The 25,033-nt window shown below is 40.5% G+C and overlaps 1 protein-coding gene across 2 annotated transcripts in view; it reads left to right on the top strand.

The window, feature by feature from the left end:
• The window catches only part of LOC144768425 (protein-glutamine gamma-glutamyltransferase 6-like), a 398,170-nt gene extending 379,723 nt beyond the window's left edge, over positions 1 to 18,447 (top strand). For both annotated transcript variants that reach the window (XM_078652071.1, XM_078652072.1), the window contains exons 12-13: positions 3,096 to 3,229; positions 15,766 to 18,447. In XM_078652071.1, coding sequence (XP_078508197.1) covers positions 3,096 to 3,229; positions 15,766 to 15,919 — 288 coding nt within the window. In that variant the 3' untranslated portion in view covers positions 15,920 to 18,447. The remainder of the gene's footprint in view (positions 1 to 3,095; positions 3,230 to 15,765) is intronic.
• The last annotated feature ends 6,586 nt before the right edge of the window (positions 18,448 to 25,033 follow it).

Below are 25,033 nucleotides of genomic sequence, written 5' to 3'. Positions count from 1 at the left end.
CCAAAATAAGACAACTGCAATCCAAAACTGTATGTTAAGGAATCTGATGTGGGTTTATTCATTCCGTAAGCCAGCCGACACGTGTTTCGTCGCGTGGGAACAGATCACCGCGACTCCTCAGGGCTTTAGACACGACCCAGAGACAAATCTGTCCTGGTGGGTGTCTATATCTAGACCGGTTATTAGAACGTAATGTTGTTGGGGATTTCTTTCAATTAAATAGGAACGTTGGTATGGTATTGAGATGATGGACAGAAGACTCGTGTTTATCCAGAAGGATCCCAGGTGTGGTTGTTCCCTCCATGGTTGTGAGCGATTCGAATTGGATCAATGGCGTGTCTCGTCTTTGAATGTTGTCAAGTAGTCACTCGAAATTCGTATTATTACGTACTTGATCTGTGTGTATACCAAGCCGTGAACCGGGAGGGGAAGCTGTGTCAATTTCCGGGTCTGGTGAATGCTACCTGTTGCCGGATAGTCGTAGATGCGTTATCCCTCCTCCTATGTTTCCCGGTTGCCGTTTTCCAATGCTTGTTGTTTTTCTCAGTGAGATACCCTTAGTGTGTCGGGTCCCTGAGCTCAGTGAGCTATAGTACTGCAGCTTTAAAAAGCTGAACTTTTTTGATGGCTGTTTATTTATTTATTTCAATTCACAGGGGATTCGGATAAGCGGTTCAGGCTGGTTTGTTCCTACTTAGACATGACCAAGCTGAAAGCCTGTGGTTGGTCCCTGTCTGTAGTGGCAGAGAGAAATAAAGAATATCTGTAGAAATAAGATTACTAAAAGGAGATGATGCGAATCAGGGAGATGCTTCCACAGTCCATTTACCTCCCTTTGAGTATGATGCCATGGCTGAGAGTTCTAACCGATTTGCCGCCACATGTAGAGCTAGAGTGGTGAGGCATGCACTGCTGAGACCCATTTTTAGGTCGAGCCTGGGCCGCACATGCGCTGCTCCGCGAGGCATGCTGTATTGAGGTATGGCATTGAACCTCCGCCCATCTTTTCAATTGGCTCCTCTTACTGACCTTGCAAAATCATTGCTTTACATTTGTGAATAGGCTTAGTAATCCCTCCTTCATATCGCCTTGTCTGCATTTGTACCCTCCCATAATGACTGGACTTTTTACTTCTGTAGTTACACGGTCAGTTTTATAAGTTGGTGAGCACAATTTTTTTTTTGAAAGGGGTGGGGGGTTGGCCAGCTCTGGCAATCTGTTGCCTCTCCCTTCCCCGTCATTGCTGCACTTAATCTCCCCAGTGCCGTCCCCACACTACCACCTCCCATCCTTCCTGCCTTAGTATTCCTCGTTTTGTTTCTGTTACATCCTCATTTATTTACATTTCATTTACTATAAGCAGCAAAACATTGTAATTCAATAGCTAACCATTTGGTTTTCAAAAGACAATTTCAATGTTCATTTTTGCAAAATGGTCTTAAACAAATAATATGCTTTGCTTTTACATACTTCATGCATACTTTTAGCGTGGTTCCCGTTTAACGAGCGCCGGACTTTCTTTTGCTTGCAGCTTCGGCGCTGCATCTCCCCATCTACTAAGGAAGGAAAGAGTGCAGTGCCACAGGCTGTTACTAGGTGTCTCTGTGGAGATATAAACTGACCTCTATTAGCACCATAAGGCACTGCACGCACAGGGACACCTAGTAACATCCTGTGCTACTGCCCCCTTTCCTTACTGCGTGCACTAACTTTTTCTTACTTGCGTTTGGCCTTGTAGTTCCGCGATAGGTCGCGCATTTAGAATAAACACGAGGAGCACAATAATTGCTAGGGAAACAATCATTTGCAGTGCAATTTCTCTCGCGTCACTGAATGTTTGAGCTATTGGTGTTATTATTAGCAAAGCCAATGGCTGAAACTATCAGCAGTACGTGTCCTATTGCATTGCAAATGCTTGTTAAAAGCTTGCCTCAGAGTAGTGCACACGAGTCCGGTTGTAGATTGTGCTGTTGCTTTTCTTGTCCGTGCTCTGATTCCTTTTGCAGGGCATGTGTCTTTATCACTGGCAGACCCATCCCAAAAGCACAAAAGCACTTAAAGAACATTTTTCCCTATTGCATTCCTCAGGCAGAGAGTAAGCCAAAACAAGCAGCACCAGTTTAGGGACACCCCTCCAGAGGCAAAGAGACTGCAGCCCCTACCGCTACCCACAAGGCGCAAAGAGACTGCCGCCACCACTACTACCCCTCCAGACACAGAGACAGCAGCCCCTACCACTACACACGAATAAGGTTCCTCAATGTGGCTCACTCAGACAACCAATGTAGATATTCTAAGTTCAGAGCAGCCCACAAGTAAGGGATAGACTGGAAGCCTTTCACCTAGCCCTCACCAATGCTCAGTGGCCTGGTGGTTCTTTGGTGACAATAACAGGATAATGTGGAAATATGGGAGATCATTTGTCTGCTACTCATGAGGATACAATCTTACAATCCTGTTGGATGGCAGAGTCAGGGCTGGTGGCAGCGCTGGCCCTGTGTGCAGTCTGGGTAGAATGATCCATGCAGCACCGTTGGTCAGGTCTTTGCTGTGCCATTTAGGCATCTTTTGCACTAATTCTTCTTTTGCATTGCAGTTTATAACACAAATGAAGAAGACACTGCCCAAGGAAGATCTTGGCAGAGTTGCTCATATTTGATTGGACAAATTATGACAATTCAAATATGAATGCAAAAATAGCTCCCTAATGGATCGCTGTACATACAGGGAAAATGAGGGAAGGGATGACAGTCATGAAATTAACAAATGAATAAACTATACTTCTAAAGTGCAAACAGTGAACCGAGCACTAGCCAAGAGTAGGAGCTTACATTGACCGTTGTAGACCCTCCCACATGAGTATTAGTATTGACAGTACATATTTCCCGTAGCCCATAGGCTCTAAAAAGACTAAAATACATTTTAAAAGCTGCTCCATTGTGCAACTGCTGCAAATTTAAATCATATCGTGTTTGCTCATTCATTTGTTTTAAGGTTTCCATACTATGCTTGCTTCATGAATAACCCTATTGAACACATAAAACAAAACTGATACATGAACTAAGGAACCTGAAAGTACTAATTCTCCCTAAAAGGTACATGGCAAAGCTGTGGTGAATGAACCAGTTCAGGTGGAGGTCACCTTGACCAATCCTCTCCCAGTGCGGGTGAAAGACGGACTGCTTCTGGTGGAAGGAAGCGGGCTGGTTGAAGGACAACTAAGGAAACCGTGAGTAAAACTTATTTTTCTGCTATGGGACCTTAGATAGGGTTACTTGGGTGCAGACTATTGTTTTTATGAAAAATTGAGATTATGAATAAAATACACTGTACAATGTACTCTTTCTCTGTGCTACAGTAGTCATACTGCCGAATTTAGAGTGAGATTTTCACCAATAATCCATGTTATATTTTACTTCTGATAGAAGCAGACAGATAAACAGATTTACAGTACATTCTACAACAGCTAGTTTGTCATAAGGTCTTTTCAAGCGAGGCGTGGCGACCCCCCAGTTTTAGTAATTGCGCTGTTTGAACTCTAATGAGCTACTTACATATGTTAATGTTAATGTTAATCAGCATTTATTGAGCGCTCGTACGCCCGGAGGCTTCATGGCGCTATAGAAAGGAACAAGGCGCGGCAGTCAATTGGTAGAGATGAAGCAACTCAGTGATGTGCATGAGAGAAGAGCCAGGTCTTCAGGGAATGTCTAAAGCTGAGGATGTTATCGCTCAGTTTTACATGAAGGGGAAGAGAGTTCCAGAAGGCAGCTGCAAGGTGGTCAAAGCAGCTGCCTCCGAGACGCTTCCTCTTATACGGAGGTACAGTCAGGAGGAATTTATGGGTGGACCGGAGGTTGCGGGAAGGACTGTATCTTTTAAATAAATCTCTAATGAATAGGGGGCCAGTATCATGTAGAGACTTAAATAGAATGCACCCGGCTTTGAAAGCCACGCGTTGCTCAACCGGCAGCCAGTGTAGCTGTTTCAGGCCAAGTCTGACTGATTGCCTCCTAGGGATATTCAGAAGAAGTCTAGCTGCTTGGTTCTGCACCAGTTGGAGGCGTTTAAGCTCTCCAGTTTGGAGCCCAAGGTAGAGACTGTTAGAAAAGTCCAATCTGGACAGAACCAAGGAGATGACGATCTGTGTGAGGGCCGCTGAGGAGAAGAAACAGGCTATTTTCTTGATTTTCTTCAACTGGAAAAAGCTGGAGGACACAACTGCTCCAACCTGTTTTTTTAAAGAGGGATCCTCACTAATGAAGATACCTAGGCTCTTGACCGAGGGTGACTTAGATGGGGGGCCGCCCATGCTGGGGGGCCAGAAGCTGGAGTTCCAACTGAGTGTACTCTGTCCAGGCAACCCTATTGATTTACGTGGTAGTCTGCTGCTTTTTAAGCAGTCCATTCACTTAGGGCAGAGACTACAAGGAGCCCTAACAGCCAATCAGCTGCATTCACAGCCAATAAGAGGCCTGGGTATCTGGCAGCTTTCATTTTAGAAGTCTGTTCAAGCATTGTTGGTGACATAGTGTGTGGGTCAGGCCTCAGATTGAATTGAGTGTGAGGCCAGAGGAAGTCTAATGCCAGGGGAAGTCTAATGCCAGGGGACTGCTGAACAAGAAGTCTGTTGCTGCGACAACAGGAGCTGCACAAACCAAATGCTTGATACTCGGCACCTGTGGCAACTTCCTGGAACTGCATGACTGCGGCTTGTCCTAGACCAAAGACCAGTTCCCCCAAGCAGCAGGACTCTTTTAGAGCCACAGGCAACTACAGACTCCCCTATACTAGTAGCACTGCAGGTAAAAACAATATACAAGAACCAAAAAATCGCTGGCCATGGGGCTCTCTGAGGGATTGCTCAAAAGTCGATGGTCCATTGCATTGGGGGAAATGTAGTTCTGGCTTCCAGGAAGTTACAGGGAGCTACCATTTTCCTTCAGATGTAGAAATAACGTTCTGCTGAGTTTATCGCTGCCAAGGCTTGTTGGTAGCCAACCTTAACCACCACCTTAACTCGGCGCTACAACTCAAGGGAACAATGTAACACCTTCATGCGACATCAGCAGTGGCTTTGCTGTTAACTTTTTGCACCCGTTTCCTCACCAGCACCTTGTAAGCAGTAAAACCAGCTCCCCCTGAACCTATGACCTTCATCCTCTCATCACCACCCCAAAGACTTGCTGGGTTATTTCTGTGGATAATTCTATATTGGGGCATCAGAAGGTGTTGGAATTACATTCACATAAAAATGGACCAGCTTGTTTACATGGGGTGGGGTAGGGGGTTGTTCAGGTTTGGGAATGTCTCCTTCTTGAGAAAGAACATTTTCAGTTTGAATTCTCTGCACAGGTCTCTATGAGAGATCCTCTTTCAAAGGCATCATTCCCTAACAGCCTACATCATGTTTCCGGGAAACTGTAGTTAAGTGGAGTATTATGTGGTGTTGGGTTTAGTCCTCACCATGTAATGCTTTCACAGTACCCCAAAGATGATCCTTTGGATTCACACTAATACATCCTTAGCTCATTCCTGATAGAGTGGCATAGAGCAGTCAGGCTTCACTACAGGAACATATGTTAAGTATTTCAGAGTACCAACATGAACGATAAGTAATTGACACGACTCAAGAGAAATCCAACACCAATTTATAAAAATAGAGTGTATTCTTATCGTAATTTAGACACCAAAATGAACGGAATAGCTTAAATATAACCGGAGTTATAGATTTTAGAAGTAATAGAAAACCAATGCATAATACTACAGTGAAAAGTTAATATTGCGGTCAATAGGGAAAGCCACTAGTGACAATTGGTCACTTGCAGGTCGAGTTGCATTATACCCTTGCAGGGTAAAGGTGATGCAGGTCCCAGGATCAAGCCATAACAGTCAGTTAAATTTTACCTGTTCTGTTGCGCCCAGGTGCAGAGTTGTCCTGGCTGTCCGTGGTGCTGAATGGGGGCAGTGGAAGAGCTACTTTTACTGCTGAAATGGTGCTGCAGGGGGAAAAAATGCAAAAGGACAGCAGAGTGGTTGCTGATGCCAGCCGCAGGTCTGATGGAGTTCCATCTTACTGCAGGATCGAATGAAGGGGTCAGTTGCCAGGCAACCAACAAGCCTGGGTATGTAGTGCAAAAAGTAACTTTGACTGAGGGTGGTCTGGGGAATGCGTTAGCTGCCTGCACCTTTGTGGAAGGCAGAATTACAGTTCCCACAGTGTACTAGACCATCTGGATTTGGGCAATCCCTCAGAGGGTCCGATGTCCAGCAAATATTTGGATCTGCAGCATTCCTATACCTTCAGTTTGCATGGGACTAGTACTACTAGACCAGAGGAGTCTGAGGGTGCTTCACAGGAGTCCCTCTGCCAGGGAGTCCTGAGTTTTAGCCAAGGACAAGACTCGATTATGCAACTCCAAGTTTGTTGCCACAGGGACAAAGTATGCCTGTTTTGCTCTGGTGCTGTGGGTCCTTCCTTGATGCAAGTTGTTCAGATCTGAGGCTTTGATGTCATGGAGACCCCTTAAATCCGGGATTTAGGGGATAAGGGGTGTGGGAGCTAGTAGCAGAAGAGGCAGACCCAGCCCAGAAATGTATTGTTGCTCATCAGGTAAGTGTTTTGATTTATTTTGATTCTATTCAAATCTTTTTCTCCATCACACTTCTGAATTACAAAAAAAGTGCTTCCCGAACTGCTGATATATTTTGAAATATTTGTGCTTTTCGTTTACAAGCTAAACTGACATGCACCAGACATTCTTTTTACACTTCCTGTTTCCCAGCATGACTGTAAGGTATCCCATGTTACATAATCCTCTAACCAATTTCAAGGATAAAACAAGCAACAAATTGTAAGAAGAAAGAAGATGACATTTGCCCTCTGTCTTTGAACAACCAGCAAATATTACAAGATAAAAACAAGCTTAAAAGCATATTCTCTTTCTGAAGAACAGAACACCTGTTCTTTTCTAGCTGGAGCTCTCTTAATGGGCTAGTAGGCCCTAAAAATACCTTGCGCTGATAAAATCTAACTTGCGTTAGTGAGTGAGCAACTAGATTTTTCGAGGCCTTCTAACATCTAGATGCCAATGCAATGGAAACAAGCAAAGCTATGCAACTTATCACGTCACAAGTAGTTTAGAAAAACTCTAACTTGGAGCCATTACAACGCATGCCATTACAACGCATTATAATATAAGTAATAGAGGTTTTTTAGTTTTAGGGTGGGTATGGGTTTTGGGGTAGATGGGAATAGAAATTTTTACCCCTACGCTATCCAACACTTTCCCTACTGTTGCACTCACTGGAGTGGGAATAGTAATTTTTACCCCTACACTATCCAACACTTACCCTACTGTTGTCCTAAAAGTATAATGCGTTATAATGGTATGGGTTGTAATGGAATGCGTTGTAATGGTAGTTTTTAAGAATGCATTGTAATGGCATGCGTTTTAAATCATGCGTGCGATGTAATGGTAGTTGCGATCTAAAAACCGTGCTATAAAAGCATGCATTGTAATTGTTTGGGTTGTAATGTCATATATTCGCGTCAGAGTGCTTATCAAACCACAAAGTGGCGTGCCACCCTTCAGTTTGTTATTTAGCGAGACATAAAGGAGGGGCGTATTAACGGTGCACAGACATAATATCGACTCCAAAATATCGTCTGGACAGAATATCGAGTTTTAAATATCGTTTGGAGAAAATATCGACTAGACAGAATATCGACAGCCAAAATATCGTTTTTAAGGTAAGTGAAGTAATATCGACTGTAAATAATATAGACAGTGAAAATATCCAAGTATATAATCTAGATAGTAAAAAATATAGTTTTTTAAATAATATTTAATTATTTATAGTGTGTTTATGTTATAATATGTGTGAAAAGTGTCAATTTATTTTATTATTTTTTTTAATTAATTATTTTTTTAATTATTGTGTAATTTAATTCTGTAGCGGGTTGTGGGTTTATAGGGGAATAGGGTGGGAAGTAATTTAATTATAATTAATTAAATATGTAAATTTATTAATTGGTAGTAATAATTAATTAATTGGTAATTAAATAATATATGTTAATTATTTGAAATTTAATTGGTAATTAATTTTATTTAATTGATTAATTGCTAATTATGTCAATTAAAATAATTTATTTTCTCTAGCGGGTTGTGGGTTTATAGGGGAATAGGGTGGGAAGTAATTTAATTATAATTAATTAAATATGTACATTTATTAATTGGTAGTAATAATTAATTAATTGGTAATTAAATAATATATGTTAATTATTTAAAATTTAATTGGTAATTAATTTTATTTAATTGATTAATTGCTAATTATGTCAATTAAAATAATTTATTTTCTCTAGCGGGTTGTGGGTTTATAGGGGAATAGGGTGGGAAGTAATTTAATTATAATTAATTAAATATGTAAATTTATTAATTGGTAGTAATAATTAATTGGTAATTAAATAATATATGTTAATTATTTAAAATTTAATTGGTAATTAATTTTATTTAATTGATTAATTGCTAATTATGTCAATTAAAATAATGTATTTTCTCTAGCGGGTTGTGGGTTTATAGGGGAATAGGGTGGGAAGTAATTTAATTATAATTATTTAAATATGTTAATTTAATAATTGGTAGTAATATTTAATTAATTGTTAATTAAAAAATGTTTGTTAATTAATTAAAATGTAATTGGTAATTAATTTTATTTAATTGATTAATTGCTAATTATGTTAAATGAAAGGGGTATTTTTAGGGTTCAGGGTCAGTTTTCAGTTTTTGGGTAAAGGGGTATTTTTAGGGTTCAGGGTCAGTTTTCAGTTTTTGGGTAAAGGGGTATTTTTAGGGTTCAGGGTCAGTTTTCAGTTTTTGGGTCAAGGGGTATTTTTAGGGTTCAGGGTCAGTTTTCAGTTTTTGGGTAAAGGGGTATTTTTAGGGTTCAGGGTCAGTTTTCAGTTTTTGGGTAAAGGGTTATTTTTAGGGTTCAGGGTCAGTTTTTAGTTTTTGGGTAAAGGGGTATTTTTAGGGTTCAGGGTCAGTTTTGGGTTTTTGGGGTACATATACAATATTGCCTATTATTTAATTAAATGTTGTTACTATATATATATGTTTTAAGAAATATGATTAAAAATATATATATATTTTTTTACTTTCATTAAATATTTAATTATTAAAAGTTATTTTAAGTATTGTTAATTATATTTTAGTAATTAATTTTTTATATTAATGTAATTAAACATTGTTTTTAGTAAAGTCGATATTTTTTACAACGATATTTTTGTAAACGATATTTTGTAGTCGATATTTTTGTACTTACCTGTTTGTACATACAAACTCGATATTTTTGTAGTAGATATTTTCACCTCGATATTTTGGGTACTCGATATTGTGGTAGTCGATATTCTTTCAGTGATCCCGTATTAACATCTCGGCTACCACTACCTACTTTACTCCCAGTTTCTAGGCAATTCCAGCATGGCTCACTCACGTAATGTGACATGTATGATCATTTCCCACCTCATCCCACCCTGGTAAGATGATCTGCCAGGGCGGACTCAACCTCAGGCTAGGGGCTGACCTGGGAGAATTCTTAGATATTTCTTATCTTTTCTGGATAATGCTATGATCCATTTTGCTGGTTAAAAAAACCATAGGATAGACCACAAAGGAGTTCTTTATTCAGGTGTTATCCTAGGTTTATAAAACATATACCAATAGGCAATAGAGGAGGCATATATAGGTGTACTGACTTACATGCGTCACTGTATGGAGATAAATATTCAGTGCTTAACATTACACACAAAGACACAATAAATAATAAAAGTAGGTAAATCAGTGTACAGGAAATGTTACTTAAGACAATGAGAGGTATAGGGTGTAGGAATCTCATATTGTCCATATGTGTCCACATGTGTACATTATGTTAAGAGTGAACGTAAGGATATCCACAAAGTCAGTATGTAAATAGTAGTGCAGTGATTGGGTTCTCTGTACCAATAGGACTTTTATTCCCAGAGGAGCCCTTCTTTGCAATCTTAGAAAAGCTACAGGTAGAGAAAAAAGAACAATAAGGATCTAAACCCAATTTGCTTGCAACTCCATTATACTGGTAAATATGTTACTAAAAGGATTGCAACTACTGAACTAAAAGTAACTAAATGATCTTAGTGTCAAAAGAAAAAGCCCATTTACCTAGCTACAAAAATCCAAATCTGTGATCTGCATGTAGAACAGAGTTTGCTGCAACAGGCACATTAATTCTCTATGCTTCTTTGAGTCAAAACTGTGATTGGACAAAACCCAGATCTCTCCGATAACTGCATTAACCATCAGAGTTATCTTACTGCTATTATAATTCCCTCTAAATTACTGGGCACCTTAACCACAATAGATTTGCTGTCACATTTGTAGTAGTAGTATGAGCTTTATTCAATATATTAAATATCATAAAAGCATATACAATTTTTTTAAAAAAGGTTAAGAAATTTAAAAATATTATGCAACAATTTTAAGATACAACATGCATCATACTACATTTTGCACTTCTGGTTTACATATTAAAATCCATTCATTTAAAAAGATACAAACAATTAAACATAGACATTTTATAAGCTAATACACTGTGGCAAGAACATAGCAGCAATTAAATTGACCATATGGCACTCTAGACACAAGCTCTATTCTCATAGCATGACGGAACTGATAGAACATACCGCCTTTTTTGCCAAGATCTTATTTCTTATCAGCCATGCATAGCCTAAAAACTTGGCCACCCCGCAAATCAGTGTCAATGAAGATGTATCTGTACACAAGATGCGGAGGGCAGCACGATGGTTTATTGGGCCAATCAAATTGGCAGACCGGTAAGAGCCACTTGGCTCTAGCTGATCTATATGCTGGGCAGGCGAATAAAAGGTGCGCAGTTGACTCATTATGGTAATCGCAACCAGGGCAAGGCATGGGTATCGAATGGGGCCCTTTCCAAGAAGCAGTTACATTGTTAGTGGGAAGAGTCCCTAATCTTAACTTCAGAAACAGTGCCCTATCCTTAGGAACCTGTAGGAAGTCCAGATAGGGTTCCAGTCTACAGATCAATTTATGTTTGAAGAACCCCTCAGTAAGTTTCCCTATTTTGGGGTTTGAAATCTGGTGTGTCTGGACCCAATCCCAATAAACTCTCTTAAGATCCTGCTTTGTCAGGGGGACCTGACTAACCCAGGCCTCCCTGTGGCCTATGTCTGTTGGAAGCTGTCGGAGGTCCGTTATCCATTTAATCCTGTGCACCGTGTCAGCTAATATCAATTCGTCCAGGGCTGCCGCATAATTTGACCATTCGGCGGTCCTTATACGTGCCCAAAAACAGGAGAGGACGCAATCGTACGATATCGTGGATGGCGCGCCTTCCCAAATCGTAAAATAAAGGTTTCAAAGGTGTTGATACAGGGAGGGAAATAAGGTCTCTCATAAATTTATTTTCAGATTTGACAAGTTCACTGAAATTCTCGAAGACCCAGAGTTCGGACCCATATAGGGCCAAGGGAAGGGCTTTGCCGTTATAGACTGCAAGCTCAGGGGCTACTGGTCTACTCCTAGATAGATGTTGCTCTCTAATGATAGCGCCAGAGACCCGCTTGTGGCTTAGGAGCATCTTGGCTAGATGGGAGGCCCACCTCATATTCTTAGAGACGCGGATTCCCAAGTAGTCAAATGACTCGACGGTGTCCAAAGGGGAATCATTTAGGGCAGTGGTTCCCAAACTGTGCGCCGCGGCGCCCTGGTGCGCCGTTATCAGGAGCCAGGGGCGCCACGCACGATGTGGAAAGATAGCGTCTGGTCGTGGCAGGATGAACATATTGCAGCTTAGCCGGCGCAAGGTATGCAAAGTACTTCCTGTCATCTCACCTCGCAAGATGCAGGGGAGGGGGTGAAAGGAAGTGTGAAAGTCACACTGAGTATGTGTCACTTTCGCCCCCCCGCCTCCGCGATGTATAGGTTGCCCTGCCCCTAGTCTCTGCCTTTCTGAAGCAGAGCATCACGGAGGCGGCGGGTGCACAAACAGCGCACACAGGACTCGGCTACTCGTCGGAGCCCAGCCAGTACTGAGCCCAGCGCTGTTTTCCTTGGACATGTCGGCACCCTCACCTACCTTCCTGCACCTGGAGCAGCAGATCAGAGAGCGAGTTTCAGCAGCTATCTACCCCACATGTATCTCTTGCCTGCATTGTACTGCGTGCGCCACAAATTCAAAAGCCTCAGTTTTGCGTGCAGCCAGAGCCCAAGGAACGGGTTCCATATCTGCGTCAATGTCACACGCACCTGAGCCTGAAGAGCGGGTTTCGGCCTCAGTGGTACTGCTGTTTGCTTACACCCAATGCCATAATTCTGCCCAATAGGAATGATTTATTTTCAAGTAGCTGCAACCCAGTCCAGCTGAGAGTTTCTCACCATAATGCTCCCCCTCCCCTTGGGCCTTGTTATTCAGCACAGGCTTTTTGTGCATGTTAACCCTGAGCCTCGGCCTCTACTGAGGTATATTTTAAGGCAACATTGCATTTGGCCACTGTATTTTCCTCTGCCTGGCCACAATTTTAGGGCAGTGAGATACCTCATTAGCTCGGTGAACAGCTCTACGTCCAGGTCACCTCCTTGCACTAACCTTCCTTCCTGACCCCGTGGGGAGAAATTGCAGTACCCGTGACTGGGATTGGATTTCCAGCCTAGCAGGGCAAGGAATCCGATCAGCAGGACAAGAGGTAAGCGGTGGGGAGAAGGGTGTTTTCTGTATTTGTTAATTTATAGTTACTAGCTGCAGGGCCAGCGCTAGGCATGGGCAGCATGGACAGCTGCCCAGGGCCCCACGCTCAGCCCACCAACATAGAGTCTCACAAAAGTATTTCCCCGTCTTTGGCCTCACACCTATACTGCAGCACTGCATGGCCCAGGGAAGGGATTCTCTCCCCTGGGCCTCACAGGCTTGTGTAGTGCAGCGAGGGCCCCTTCTTCCCGGGGCCTTAAAGCCACAGACATAGCTGTGAGGCCCGCCTGCGTTTGGCCTGTGAATGAAGATCCAGACACTTCTTACTCAAAGGCAAACATGATGCCCATAATCCCGCATTTTGGCGCCTGGCAGTTCTAGCCATTTAAAAACTCTTTCAGCTGCTGATGAGCTGTGAAAGAGATGCTGGTCAGTGGCAGAAAGGAAGGTGTTGCAGCACAGGAGGGGGTCATGCTCCTTGTGGAGTCACAAGCACCTTCCGTTATTTAGATGCAAATAGCCTTGAAAGAGTAAATGAAACAAATTTTTTCATTTTTTTCCCTGCAGTTTTTATATAGAGCAAACCCAACCCAGTGCTTTACGTGAGCACTGATGACATTTCATAAGGACATGTTCCTTTTTTAGATACAGAGAGATTAGGTGATTTGCCCAGGATCACAGGATGTTGAGCCAAGACCAGACTCGAACCTGATTCCTCAGTTCCAAAGTTGGTAGCTCTGACCTCAAGCTCAATCTTCTCCCCTCCTCTATTCAGGTACTACTTGATGTGCTTACAACACGTCTGAGAATGATTAATGGTCTGCTTGGAGTTTGTGAATAGCTAGCTAGCTAGCAGTTGCTATCCTTTTTATCCCTAATACCTTAATTGCATCCCAATCAATTTAAGGAAGCCAACAGGAAGAATTCCCGAGGCCTTGCTTACATCCCCCCCACCCTCCCACCGGTAAAAAAATGGTGGGGAGCCACGGCCAACTGCCAATTAGGTCAAGGGAGCCACGGGTTAAAAAAGTTTGGGAACCACTGATTTAGGGTAATGCCATTTCTAAAGCGTTTAAATGGGTTGATAGTCATGAGTTTTGTTTTTGTCGTATTGATTGTCAACCCCCAAGAATTACAGAAGTCGCCAAACCTGATCAAAAGTTTCTGGAGTTCCCCCAAAGACTTAGATATCAGGAGGGTATCGTCTGCGAACAGGAGGGTTGGTGTCTTCTCCCCCGCCAAAATGGGAGCGTCTGCTGGTTCTTGCCTTAAGAAATCAACCACCCCGTTGATGTATAAAGAAAACAGGGTGGGAGCCAACACGCATCCCTGGCGTACCCCTCTGTTCAACACAATCCTCTCTGTCAACTGCCCTTGTGTTCCCCACCTGATTTTTGCATAGTTGTCATAATGCAAACGTTGTAAAATATCAAGAACCAGGGGTTGAATACCTAATTGTTGGAGGACATACCAAAGTTTTTCCCGGGGCACCAAGTCGAACGCAGTCCTCAGATCTATAAAGGCCAAGTACAAACTGCCCTTCCCTAAAATTACTGTTTTCCAATAGATCATGAAGAATCTGAACACCTGGTCCATTGTTCCCACCTTTTGTCTAAACCCTGCTTGGTAATGGGACAGAATGCTGTCACATTTGTCCTTGTTGCCAATTTCTTTGCAGCAACTGTTTTTTAAAATAGGTTTAAAAGTTGATTTCCAGACTCTTCTTTTCAATCTCTGCCCCTCCTGACTCCACCATTATCCTCCTATACACCTTATCCCCCATTGTATGGCTCCCCGGAGTAATTGTTTTCCAATTCTAGCACTGGAGAGGTCAGAGGTAGCCGAGGCCCTCTCATCAGAAATAAATACTTTCTGCCTCTTAAACGCCATCACTGTACTACTCTTACAATGAAGGAGAGATTACATTTTCTTAGATGTAGTTTATCTTCTGTTTTTTTTTTCTGGGACCTACTAACACAGATGCTACTGAAGTATTAGGCTGATGATGCTGCCCTATTTAAGGGCCAGGATCTAGGCGCTTACAGAAGATTTTCAAATTAATTTACGCATTTGCATCAATCGCAAAGTGAGTGTGAAATTAGTTATTCAAATTATTCCAAAAACAAGGCTTCATTGTTCAATGCCTAAATTAACACTTCAACATTACAACATTCAGTGAAAGATTCTCTATTTGTGGATACTTGCTTCCCATAGGAGTGATCAGATACTTGCTTTGACATCACTTTGTGCCACTGTAAACAAAATAATTGAAGATGATTTTAGCTCTGGCACCATATCCCGTTGACAATCTTAGGTCAGATGAATCTTTAAAAATGGTCACTTTCCTCTAAGTCTATTCTTGTTTCAGACTGTTTTTTTCATCTGAACCGGAATTCTAAGATGGGCATCTCAGGTTTTTCTCTGCACAATTCTTGCCGGAGAAATCTAAATAAAAACATGGACGCAAAATCTACAACATTCCAAGATCAGACCAGCTGCTCACACACAGTATTATTGTTGTAACGTCTATTCTGATGTGTGGAACACAGACTGGCGTGGTAGTTCCACAGTCTGTAACTACTGAATTTGGGGCATCAATATTTTTAAGGTGTGGTCTTCCCATACAAAAATATGAGCCCAAGAGAGGCTGACCCTTCTTTTGTTCTAGTCTGACAGTAAGCCTTTCTCTATGTCACATTGTACTTGAACACTGTTTATATTTATTTTATATTCTATTGTTGTACTCCGTTTAGCTTTTCTTCCTTCCCTCTTTCTTCAATGCACATGTGCTTCCCCCTACACGTTCTTATATTTGTAACTATTTTATCTAAGTCATACTATAAATGTCTCTGACAGGAGAGTTCTTGTTCTCCATCATTTACCACCTTGCTTTGTTTGCTCTGACTTCAACTGTCTTTTTAATTCTTCTTTTCTCAGATGTAAAATTAACACCCAAAGGTGGCTTAAATTACAGTGATTCCTGTACTCTCCTTTTTTTTCTAGGCTGCCGGCCCTGGATCCCAAGGAGACCACCAGTATCAAGTTTAAGATCACCCCTTCTCGAAAAGGCAATCGAAAACTGCTAGTAGTTTTCACTTCAAAAAGGTTTTCAGACATTAAGGGGTTCCAGGATATTAAGGTGATAAGTGCAAAATAATTTACCATTGCCAAGTGTCCCATTATGTGACTATAAGAATGTAGCTTATGCTCCCCCTGCAGCCTGTCTATTACATTTTATGTATTTTGCAGTGAGAACAGAATTGTGTTTACTTCATAAAATGACATGATTAATGACTAACTCTTCCAAAGTAGAGAACGTGTTCATAATAGCTAATGTTTCATGTTTATAATGTTGCTGCATTCTATTCGTGATTCCGTTGTGAGGTGTGCTATGTCAGATTTCCATTTAAAGGTATGGAAAGACCAATCACTGAGCTTATATAAGAACCTGGTACATAGACATTTGTTGATCGATTTGTTTTCTAGTTTTTAACTGTTTTAAATGCTTTTTTAACGCAGAGTTGTTATGCTTGTATATGTTTTTAGTATCAAATTGTATTTTTATTTTGTATGAGTTATAGCTAGTTATCCATTAACAAATATCAATTGCTTGTCATCCTAAAAAGAAAGTGTATTGAGATGTTTCTTCTTTTCACATTAACCAGCCTACTTCACCTTAGAAATCAAAGAGAAGAGAAAGAAACGTATACTCCAACTACCTGAAATTATTAATACATTTCAAGACCATGACGGACAAACATTCAGTTTAGTACATTGCACTCAATATTATCTATTTAAGTTAGTATTATAATCCTCAATTTCTAAGAATAATTATGATAAGGTTAAGTGTTTTAATAGTTACAGCATTAAAAGGCATCCCTTTAGGAGGCTGTGCCAAATACAAACCATTTACCATGGTAAACTAAAAGCTACAAAAACAATGGAGTCCTTGAGTCAGATTCAAAAAGTGCTTTTAAAAGAAGCATTCACAATGAAAACCCCTCTGGTGTGCATTGTATTAATATCACATGCACCTAAAATAAAGGTATGCATGTAATTCACCCAGCAGGCACAGGGCGGTGCCACTAATCCATCCAGGTAAAAAATATGAAGTTGAAAATGATTGTAAGAGGCACTCTCCTAGGCGATGTGTTTGTCTCATTAGTGCTTATGCTAACAAAGTTGGATATCCGCTATTGTATTTTTAATCCTACCATTGAAATTAATTCTTTCTTTGCATGATATCCACAGAAGTGCTTCTGGAAATCTGAAGCAGTTGTAGATTTTAAGGAGAACTCCTGATCCTCTTATTTTAGTTAGGGGAATTCTCCCCCAGAAGGCCGATAATCGGCCTGCATATAGTGTAAATGTGCCTTGTACATTTACTCATGCTTCCTTGGCTGAATTGGTCATTCAAAATGTTGTAACTAAACTCTCCCTTTACACACCAACTTTCTCCAGCCTTCTTGAAAGAAATATATGGTTTCTTTATGACTAAGGGTGTGAATTGTCTAGAAAATTATGCAAAAAATATAAAACATAGGTTTTTATAATATAACATACTGAGTTATTCGCCTCACGCAATTACCATTAAATAATCGATACCTCTTTGCTTTTTCAAAGCTCCATTCAGGTAATCTCGGAAAACACTTGTTACAATGCAAGGCAAGGGCACATATCTTTAATTGCCTTTCCTGAAAACAGTATAAAACCTTACAGATTTTTTCCTAAATAAAGCCTATGAATTTTTGTAGCAAAATAAACATATAAATATATAATTTATTCATGTTGCATTCTTGCGTAGCAATAAAAATACTTTTACTTAAAATACCTGCACCAGGAACCTACGCTTTCTGGATCACTGGTGAGTTTGTATCAAGACTTGATGCTACTGGAAAGAATATGATGCAAACAATTATAGGTGCGCCCATTCAGTTATCATATGGTTGGAATTGTTACTTAAAAATAAATGTTTATTTTCCAGTGCTCGATTTTTAGACCATACTTACAGTCCTTCAATCAATCAGTAGCAAATAAACAAATGTGTTCTGTAGACAAAAGTGGTATTTCATCAATAGTGGTAAAGTGCCAGTGCACTGTTTTGTGAATAGAATGCATGTTTAGCACAACGTTAAATAGTGTGACTGTCAAATGTTACTGCTTTCAGGGTGTGTAGCCACACCACAGCTTGAACTCTTTAAGTCTCAAGGGTTTACAACACCCTATCATTCTAAACACTCAACAACTCTTCCAGTGAAAGATGCCCATGGTTTTGTCCACACTGTACATTACATTCTTAATGATAATCATGATATTGATGTGATTTTATCTTACATAAGTATCATCAAGAGGAAAAAAATTGTTCTTTTAAATTATCTGTATACTTTTCAAAAAGTGTTGTTTTTGTAATTGCCAGCACCGAAGGCCTAACTTTTGTAATACCAGCATCTTATGTATGTTCCAAAACACATGAGACAGAGTTTAAAAAATATATATACAAACGTTATTGATATAGATTATTCCGTGTTTTTTAATTGTTTGCAGACACTGCATTTGAAGAGTAAAAACATACACGAGGACAATATATTTATAAACTATAAAAGCATTTCCGAAGGTCTTGTCTTTTTGTTCCGCATGTGCTCGCCTGAATTTATTATGAAAATAAATAAAGCAAAAATTGTCAAACTCCTGGGTATGGACTATTTTAGGTAAATGTGTCCTTTGCTGTAATGTCTGTACTTTGGAAGGAAAACGTTTTTTGTATGTTGCAATGTTGTTTACAGGCAGGACTGAGCCCTTGGCATAAACAGGTAACATGCTGTCACTTATGAGTGGAAAATCTTTACCTGGTATTGCTTCACGTTTAGAAACTTTATTGTGGAGTTCAGATGCCCCATACATAAAAAGGATTAAGTTCAAACTCTGTTCCTCTGGAGACACAACTATGTTAACAGAAGGGTTTCTACCCTGCTCTCTTTTGAAATACTGCAAGTACTAAGCATATTCGAGAGTGGCACCCCAACACACCCCAGCTAAATATTTAAAACAAGGCTAGTCACTGTATGTCAAAGAAGCCAGGCAAAAAACGTTGAGACAGACTGTAAGGTCTTTAAGGCGCTCCATATAAGATGGTACATTTATGATGGGAGATTAAAGTTGGCCGGGTTGACTGATTTTGGCTGAAATCTCCATGTCAACATTCGACCATTAAGCATGTTCCTTTTCTACTGGGTTTTCCCGATTCTGGGGACACATCTTATCCCATTTAGTACTTTCTTTGAGCAGATGCTACATCTGAATGAGGGTCTTAGGGGTTTGGGTCAGATAGGAGAGGGTCAGAAGGGTGTCTTGGAGGGGGAAGGTCGTTCATTGCCTTTGGGGATCATTGCCTACTCCCCATGGTGACGGAAAGGGTCAGGTGGAGCAAGTTGTGCATATGCTCACAATCCCTGCCTAGACTCCATGCAGTTTTATAAGGTGTGGATCTTCACCCAGTCTAATTGGGCCAGAAAATATGGGAAATGCAAATAAGGAAGTTATTGGCCCACTTACAATTTGGCATAGCAGTATCTTCCAGGAATATTGTCCCACCAGACAGAAACACGTAAATAAATGAAGGAATATTTGTAATTGCAGGTAACATCTTCCCACATTGAAACAAACTGTGTAGACACAGTTTGTGGTATGACTGTCAGTTTGCACTGAAGGTCGAGGAAGGTGTCAGGGTGGTGAATTATGGAATCACGATAGTGTCACCACATTGAGGTCACAACAGAAAAGAAAATGTCATATTGAGCCCATCAAACAAGTGTATCGCTTGTGTCATGAAACAGTGTCTGTTGTGTTTTTCACATCATTATGGATTAGTAGTGTTTGCCACCTAATACATCATCTGCTGTATAATCTGCATTTTTTAACAAAAAGCTCAAATGGATTAAAGGTTACTAAAAGCGTAGTGACAAGTGATACCGCATAGTGGAAAGCCACTTTGCAATAGTTGATTGGCCATCTTTAAACTGCTTCTTGGTGTTTGTGGGTGTTAAAATGGTAATAACAAGGTTGCATTTTTGCTCAGGCAGTGTTACCTTGTGTAAAAATGCTAAATAATGAATTAATGCAATCACAAAATGTGCCGGATTATAATTTCCTTTTTCTAGCCGCGTAATTCAGACAACCCTGCTGCATAATTTGGCCCTACCCTTAAACATACCAACTCAGAGGAGGTAAGTTGTAGGCGATATGCTAATGATTTTTCATGTGAGATTTAAAGTTCAAATCTTAGGCATGGCTGACTCAATTTCAGTTTAGAATTTTTTGGATGTCCTGCAGAGAACAAAGGTCCGAAGTTCCTACTCCTCAGTCTTCTGATTGCTGTGATGCATTTCTGTTGTGTTCAAATACAAATGTGTGAAGATGGGGATGCAGTGGCAGATGGCCTTTACCACTAAAAGCCTGGCGTTCCAAGCTACACTCCCACTCTGGGGCCCTCTTGCGGCATCATAGATTTTCAAGGGAGCATGAATTTCATTTTGTATAAGCCTTGCTGTAAGTTTGGCATTTGTTTGTGGCATCACTATATTCTTAGAGAAGTACAGATGTCATGGTCAGTTGAGGGTCGGATTTAAAAAGACTTTGCTGTATGAGGAAAAACAAAAATCTAAAATGAATGCACATGCAACATTGCGGCAGTGAGTTGTAGGGAGTGGGTCTCTCATTAACAAAATGAAGGTGGCCATCTAAGTAGGGGCAAAGTCCGCTGATCAAAATAAATCTCCAGCTAGATGTAGTTTTGTATTTATTTACCAGTTAATTAAAGTGTGTCTCTTACTATTGCGAGACATCGGTGGCCATTTTAGCTTGGGCTGAAGCCCTTTCATAAGAAAGTAAGACGCTAATAAAAAAAATAAAAAAATAAAATCTGTTTCAAACTTGCATGTGGGGGCTGCGCTGCTATCCTTAGCTTTGCTGTATGTACCTCATGGAACAGCTTGAGGAACTGTGGCTACTGGTGTGTAGTGCACCATAGTGATAACTGCCAAAATCATGATTTGGACTCTACTTGCCATTTCCTGATGCACAAGGTGACGTAAGAGAGCTAGATGCAGTAGACTAAGACTGCCACTCCAAACACCCAATGGGTCTTTAATGGGCTGATGGGGGTTGCTGCAGTGAATTTCTTAATTTTGCATACAAAAAATATTACAATTAAAAGTGCAAACGTCTATGTTGAATAGCGCACATATATTAAACAGCAATCTTTTGGTAGGTAGTTGTTATACCTGTCAACCATAGGGGTGAGTCCCTAGTAAAGTGTTACTGCATGATCCCAGGGCCTCTAAATTAAATGCTACTAGTTGGCCTTCAGTACTGATAGTTCCCCCTGGTTAAGTAGCCTTTTAAATATATCTCAGGACTGCCATTGCAGAGCCTGTGTGTGCAGTTTTAAACTGCCATTTCGACCTGGCAAAATAAACCTTTATAGTAAACAAGGGAATAGTCACTAGCACACCTGTTTAAATAGTTCTCAAACTGATCGTTTGGTAGAATAAATATTACTCTGTCTTTTGCGTGCTACTCGGTGTCATATGACTTTCTGAACCAACTTCACACTTTAGATACCACCAATAGTCAACAATGGGTACTATGTACCATTGATGTGACCTCTCTATACACGTCCATCCCTCTGAAAGAAGGAATCGAGGCGGTTGAGTGGGCTCTATTAAAAATGGACAAAATCGGAGCAGTGGCCCCTGAGGAAGGGACAGGACATCCTGAAATGCATCGGTCCAACAATCATCAATCACCGTTAATCATGTATCTATGTTAACAAATATGATGTCACGTCATTTGTATCTCATGAATCATCGATTTATGTATTATGAAAGTCATGAAGTAATGACTAGATCCAACACAACTAAAATGTGCAATAAATGGAAAAATAATTATCAGTGAGGAATGGAATATTAACATCGTTGAGAAACCAATGACTACTTGTATTGGTGGTTCTTTATATTGAAGAAGCTGAATCTTCTTGCAACAATTTGTGCAATTAGTTTGAATAAGATTCATTACAGCTGTTCTCTCGGTCCGGTCTAGACAGTGTGTCTTGCACCTACATTTTTTTAAATAAACCTTTTGCCAGGTGCAAAATTTCCATTTTAATACATATATTTCACCCCAGAGTAGGCCCGGCACAGTCCTAGGGCAGGATGCAAAGTAGAAGCTTCTCCCCACTTCAAAGACAACACTTTTGTCTAAAAGAAGGGTCTCAGACACCAACTGTTCAGTACCTTTCTAGGCCTGGGGATACTCTGCCAGAAAAAAGGACTGCTACTCGGCTGGACTGCTGCTCTAATGGAACTGCTGCCCTGCAGTCTTTTTGCCTGGGGAAAAAGAACTGGATCTGTAACCAGCTGACATTCCATCTCGTTTGGCCTGAACTTTTGTCTTTGATGCAGTCCAGTTCAACCAGAAATCCCGGTTGGCGCTTTATGCTTTTAGGCATTAATTTACAGTTTAGTATTTAAAAATTCATAACTCTGGTTCTACTGATTAGATTGATGTCGCTTTGGTTTAGTTTTTATTTATTAAATTGAGCTCTATGTTTCTAACCTGGTGTGGGATCTTTTTTCTGTGGTGTTTTCACAGTTTTATTGTTTGAAGTGTTGAACAGATAGTTCACAAATCGCCTCTAAGTTAAACCTATCTGCTCTATGCCAAAAATAATAATACTGAGCTTATAAAGCGCCTGGTTACACTTACCAGTGTGTCCCCGCGCTGTACATGGTCTAAGCATCATTCAAACAGTAGCCCTGGACAGGCAGCAATTAAGACTTTGGGAACAAAAAAGTTTTAAGTTCCCTCCGGAATACCATCTAGGGGTTTGAGCACAGCTTAATATAGGTTTTGCTTGTGCCTTACCCTGACTTTTTTGGTTACTACTTGACCAGGACTCCCCAGTCAACCCACTTTCTAGTAGTAGTCATACTTAGGCGTTATAAGCATATAAGTGAAGAAACATAATATGTTGAATTATGTTAGCTTAGCTGTCAATGTCGTGTTTCAGGGATTTATATATTAACCTCGACAGGCCTATTTTTAATATTTAGCTGTTGTATTGCATGAGATCTTTATTTTCAGTTTTTTTAGTTGGTAAATTGGCCTTTGTTATGCATTAGACAATTGATAGTGAGGTTCTCACTACAACGAGAGGAGACAACAGGAAGGATGATTCATGAGAAGAACTGTTGGAACTGCAAAATGTGGAGAAAGTATCTTTTCAAGGACTTGTGTCCAAAGCTCATTGTGAAGACATGAGAAACTGGGGAGTTTACCTACTTCCAGGAGTATACTGGAATCTTATTGGATGTTGTGAACGAAGAATGTGATACCTGTTGCAATTTGTAATTCATTGTGTTTACATTAGTCTGTTTTCTTAGAGTAGGAGACGCTTCTCACACTCACATTTCTGAGATGCATCCCAGGGTTTCTCAAGACCATATCTCTCTTCATGAGAGAATACTTTTGAAATGATTCCCCGCTTTATTAGATGTCTGCTGATTTATAACTGAGAATACTTTCTATCTTTATGCTTATTCATACATTCTTTGGTCTAAGCTATTTATTGGTTTTCGGAACTGACACCTTATTCTACTTCATTCCAATTTAATTTAGATCAGAGAACTTCCTTTCTGGAACACGCTTGTTTTATTATTTCTATTTTAACAGTTATACTTACCAATATTGTATTTTTCCTTATGTTAAACTATTGTTTGCTGGATTATATTAATATCTAATCATGATGCCTAAAAGACTAATTCTTATTGAATAAATAATCAAACAAAAAAATTACTATTAAAACTCTTTAACCCACACAAACGTTCTTTATTGACTGCCCTAAAGTCCTTAATGATTTTGTTGTTGATATGGTTTTGATGTAGATGATTCTTCCTTTTCACTTGTCCTTGTTGATGAACAGAGGTCCATACGACCAATGGCGGGGGTTATTTAATAATTACACCCAAAAACAAACATATATAGAAAACGCCAAACTTTCATGATTGCTACAGTGGGCAATTGCAAAATTTCAATGACATTTTAACAAGCACACTAAAGGAAATCCTGTATGTTTTTAGTAATAAAGTGTATTTTTATTGAAGTGTTGAGTGCATAATTCTGGAGATATATCTAAAGCTTTCTCTAGCCCAGATCAGAAATGACAGAGAAAATTTTTGCATCTGTGTTTCAGTCATATGAATTTCTGTTAAGGAAAGCCTGATCTACTATGCAAAGCCACCTTCCCTTTGTATTGTGATGATGTACTAATGGCCAATCCGAATGATTCACAGAAAATAATGGCTGATATTATTGAGGAAGAAATCACTTGAGGAATCCACCCAAATGACTGTAAGTGCAGGGATAGAGTACAGACGACCCCAATCTCTGCATTCGCGTGGTCTGGCCACCGGAGAAAATGGCTGCCTAAGTCGCTGGCTCTGCCCGGAGAGGAGCCTCTGACAAAAGCGACGCACATACCTGCAGTAAAAGGGCTGCAACTTTACTCGCTACTGCCTCGACGAAACTTGAAGAAACGTTTCGTGTGGGTCCCGAGGCTGTGCGGTGTCTCACATGACTCCTTTCCTCGTCATAGCTTCTTCAGGTGAGCTCTGCGTTAGCTGGCCTTCACGTCTTCAGGAATGCTCGGTCCTCGCATGCGCAGAGGCCAAGGTTCCTCTCACTGCCTACGCCCATGTGGGCTCGCCTTCACTGTCTGACTAGAATTACGGGCAGAGCTCTGGGGCACCTTAATATCAATAAGCACAGGCTGCAGCAATGGAAAACGTGTACCCAACTGTATAGTTATACATCTACACGGATCCGATTATACGGACCCGGATGTTTGGACTTGGGCATTGGATATGTCCGCATGCTTGTAGAAAATGTGGGTGTTAAGTTACTGCTAGTTTAAACGGACCTTATAAAAAGCGCTCCATGTTGTGGGCCGACCCGTGGATACATACTCTTGTCCTTAGAAACAGTGGGCACCGGAACTTGTTAAAGACAGAGAGGAGCATACTTTTGAATGGTGCTTTGTATAGAAACCTCGTTTGCAACACCTTAGTATTAAGTAGAGAGAGTAAGATCATTCCGCTTTCCGTGATGATCGACGAGTCTTTATTATGAGTTAAAGACGTGGTGACTGTGTGGGTCTCCTTACTTTGCAGGCTGCTGTGATGACGTTCAGGAAACATCAAGATTGGTGGACACAAGG

The sequence above is a fragment of the Lissotriton helveticus genome, chromosome 7 (genome assembly GCF_964261635.1).
Source record: "Lissotriton helveticus chromosome 7, aLisHel1.1, whole genome shotgun sequence".
In the NCBI taxonomy this organism is placed as follows: Eukaryota; Metazoa; Chordata; class Amphibia; order Caudata; family Salamandridae; genus Lissotriton; species Lissotriton helveticus.
The sequence above is the reverse complement of the archived record's forward strand: the minus strand, read 5'-3'. Positions and strand labels throughout refer to the sequence as shown.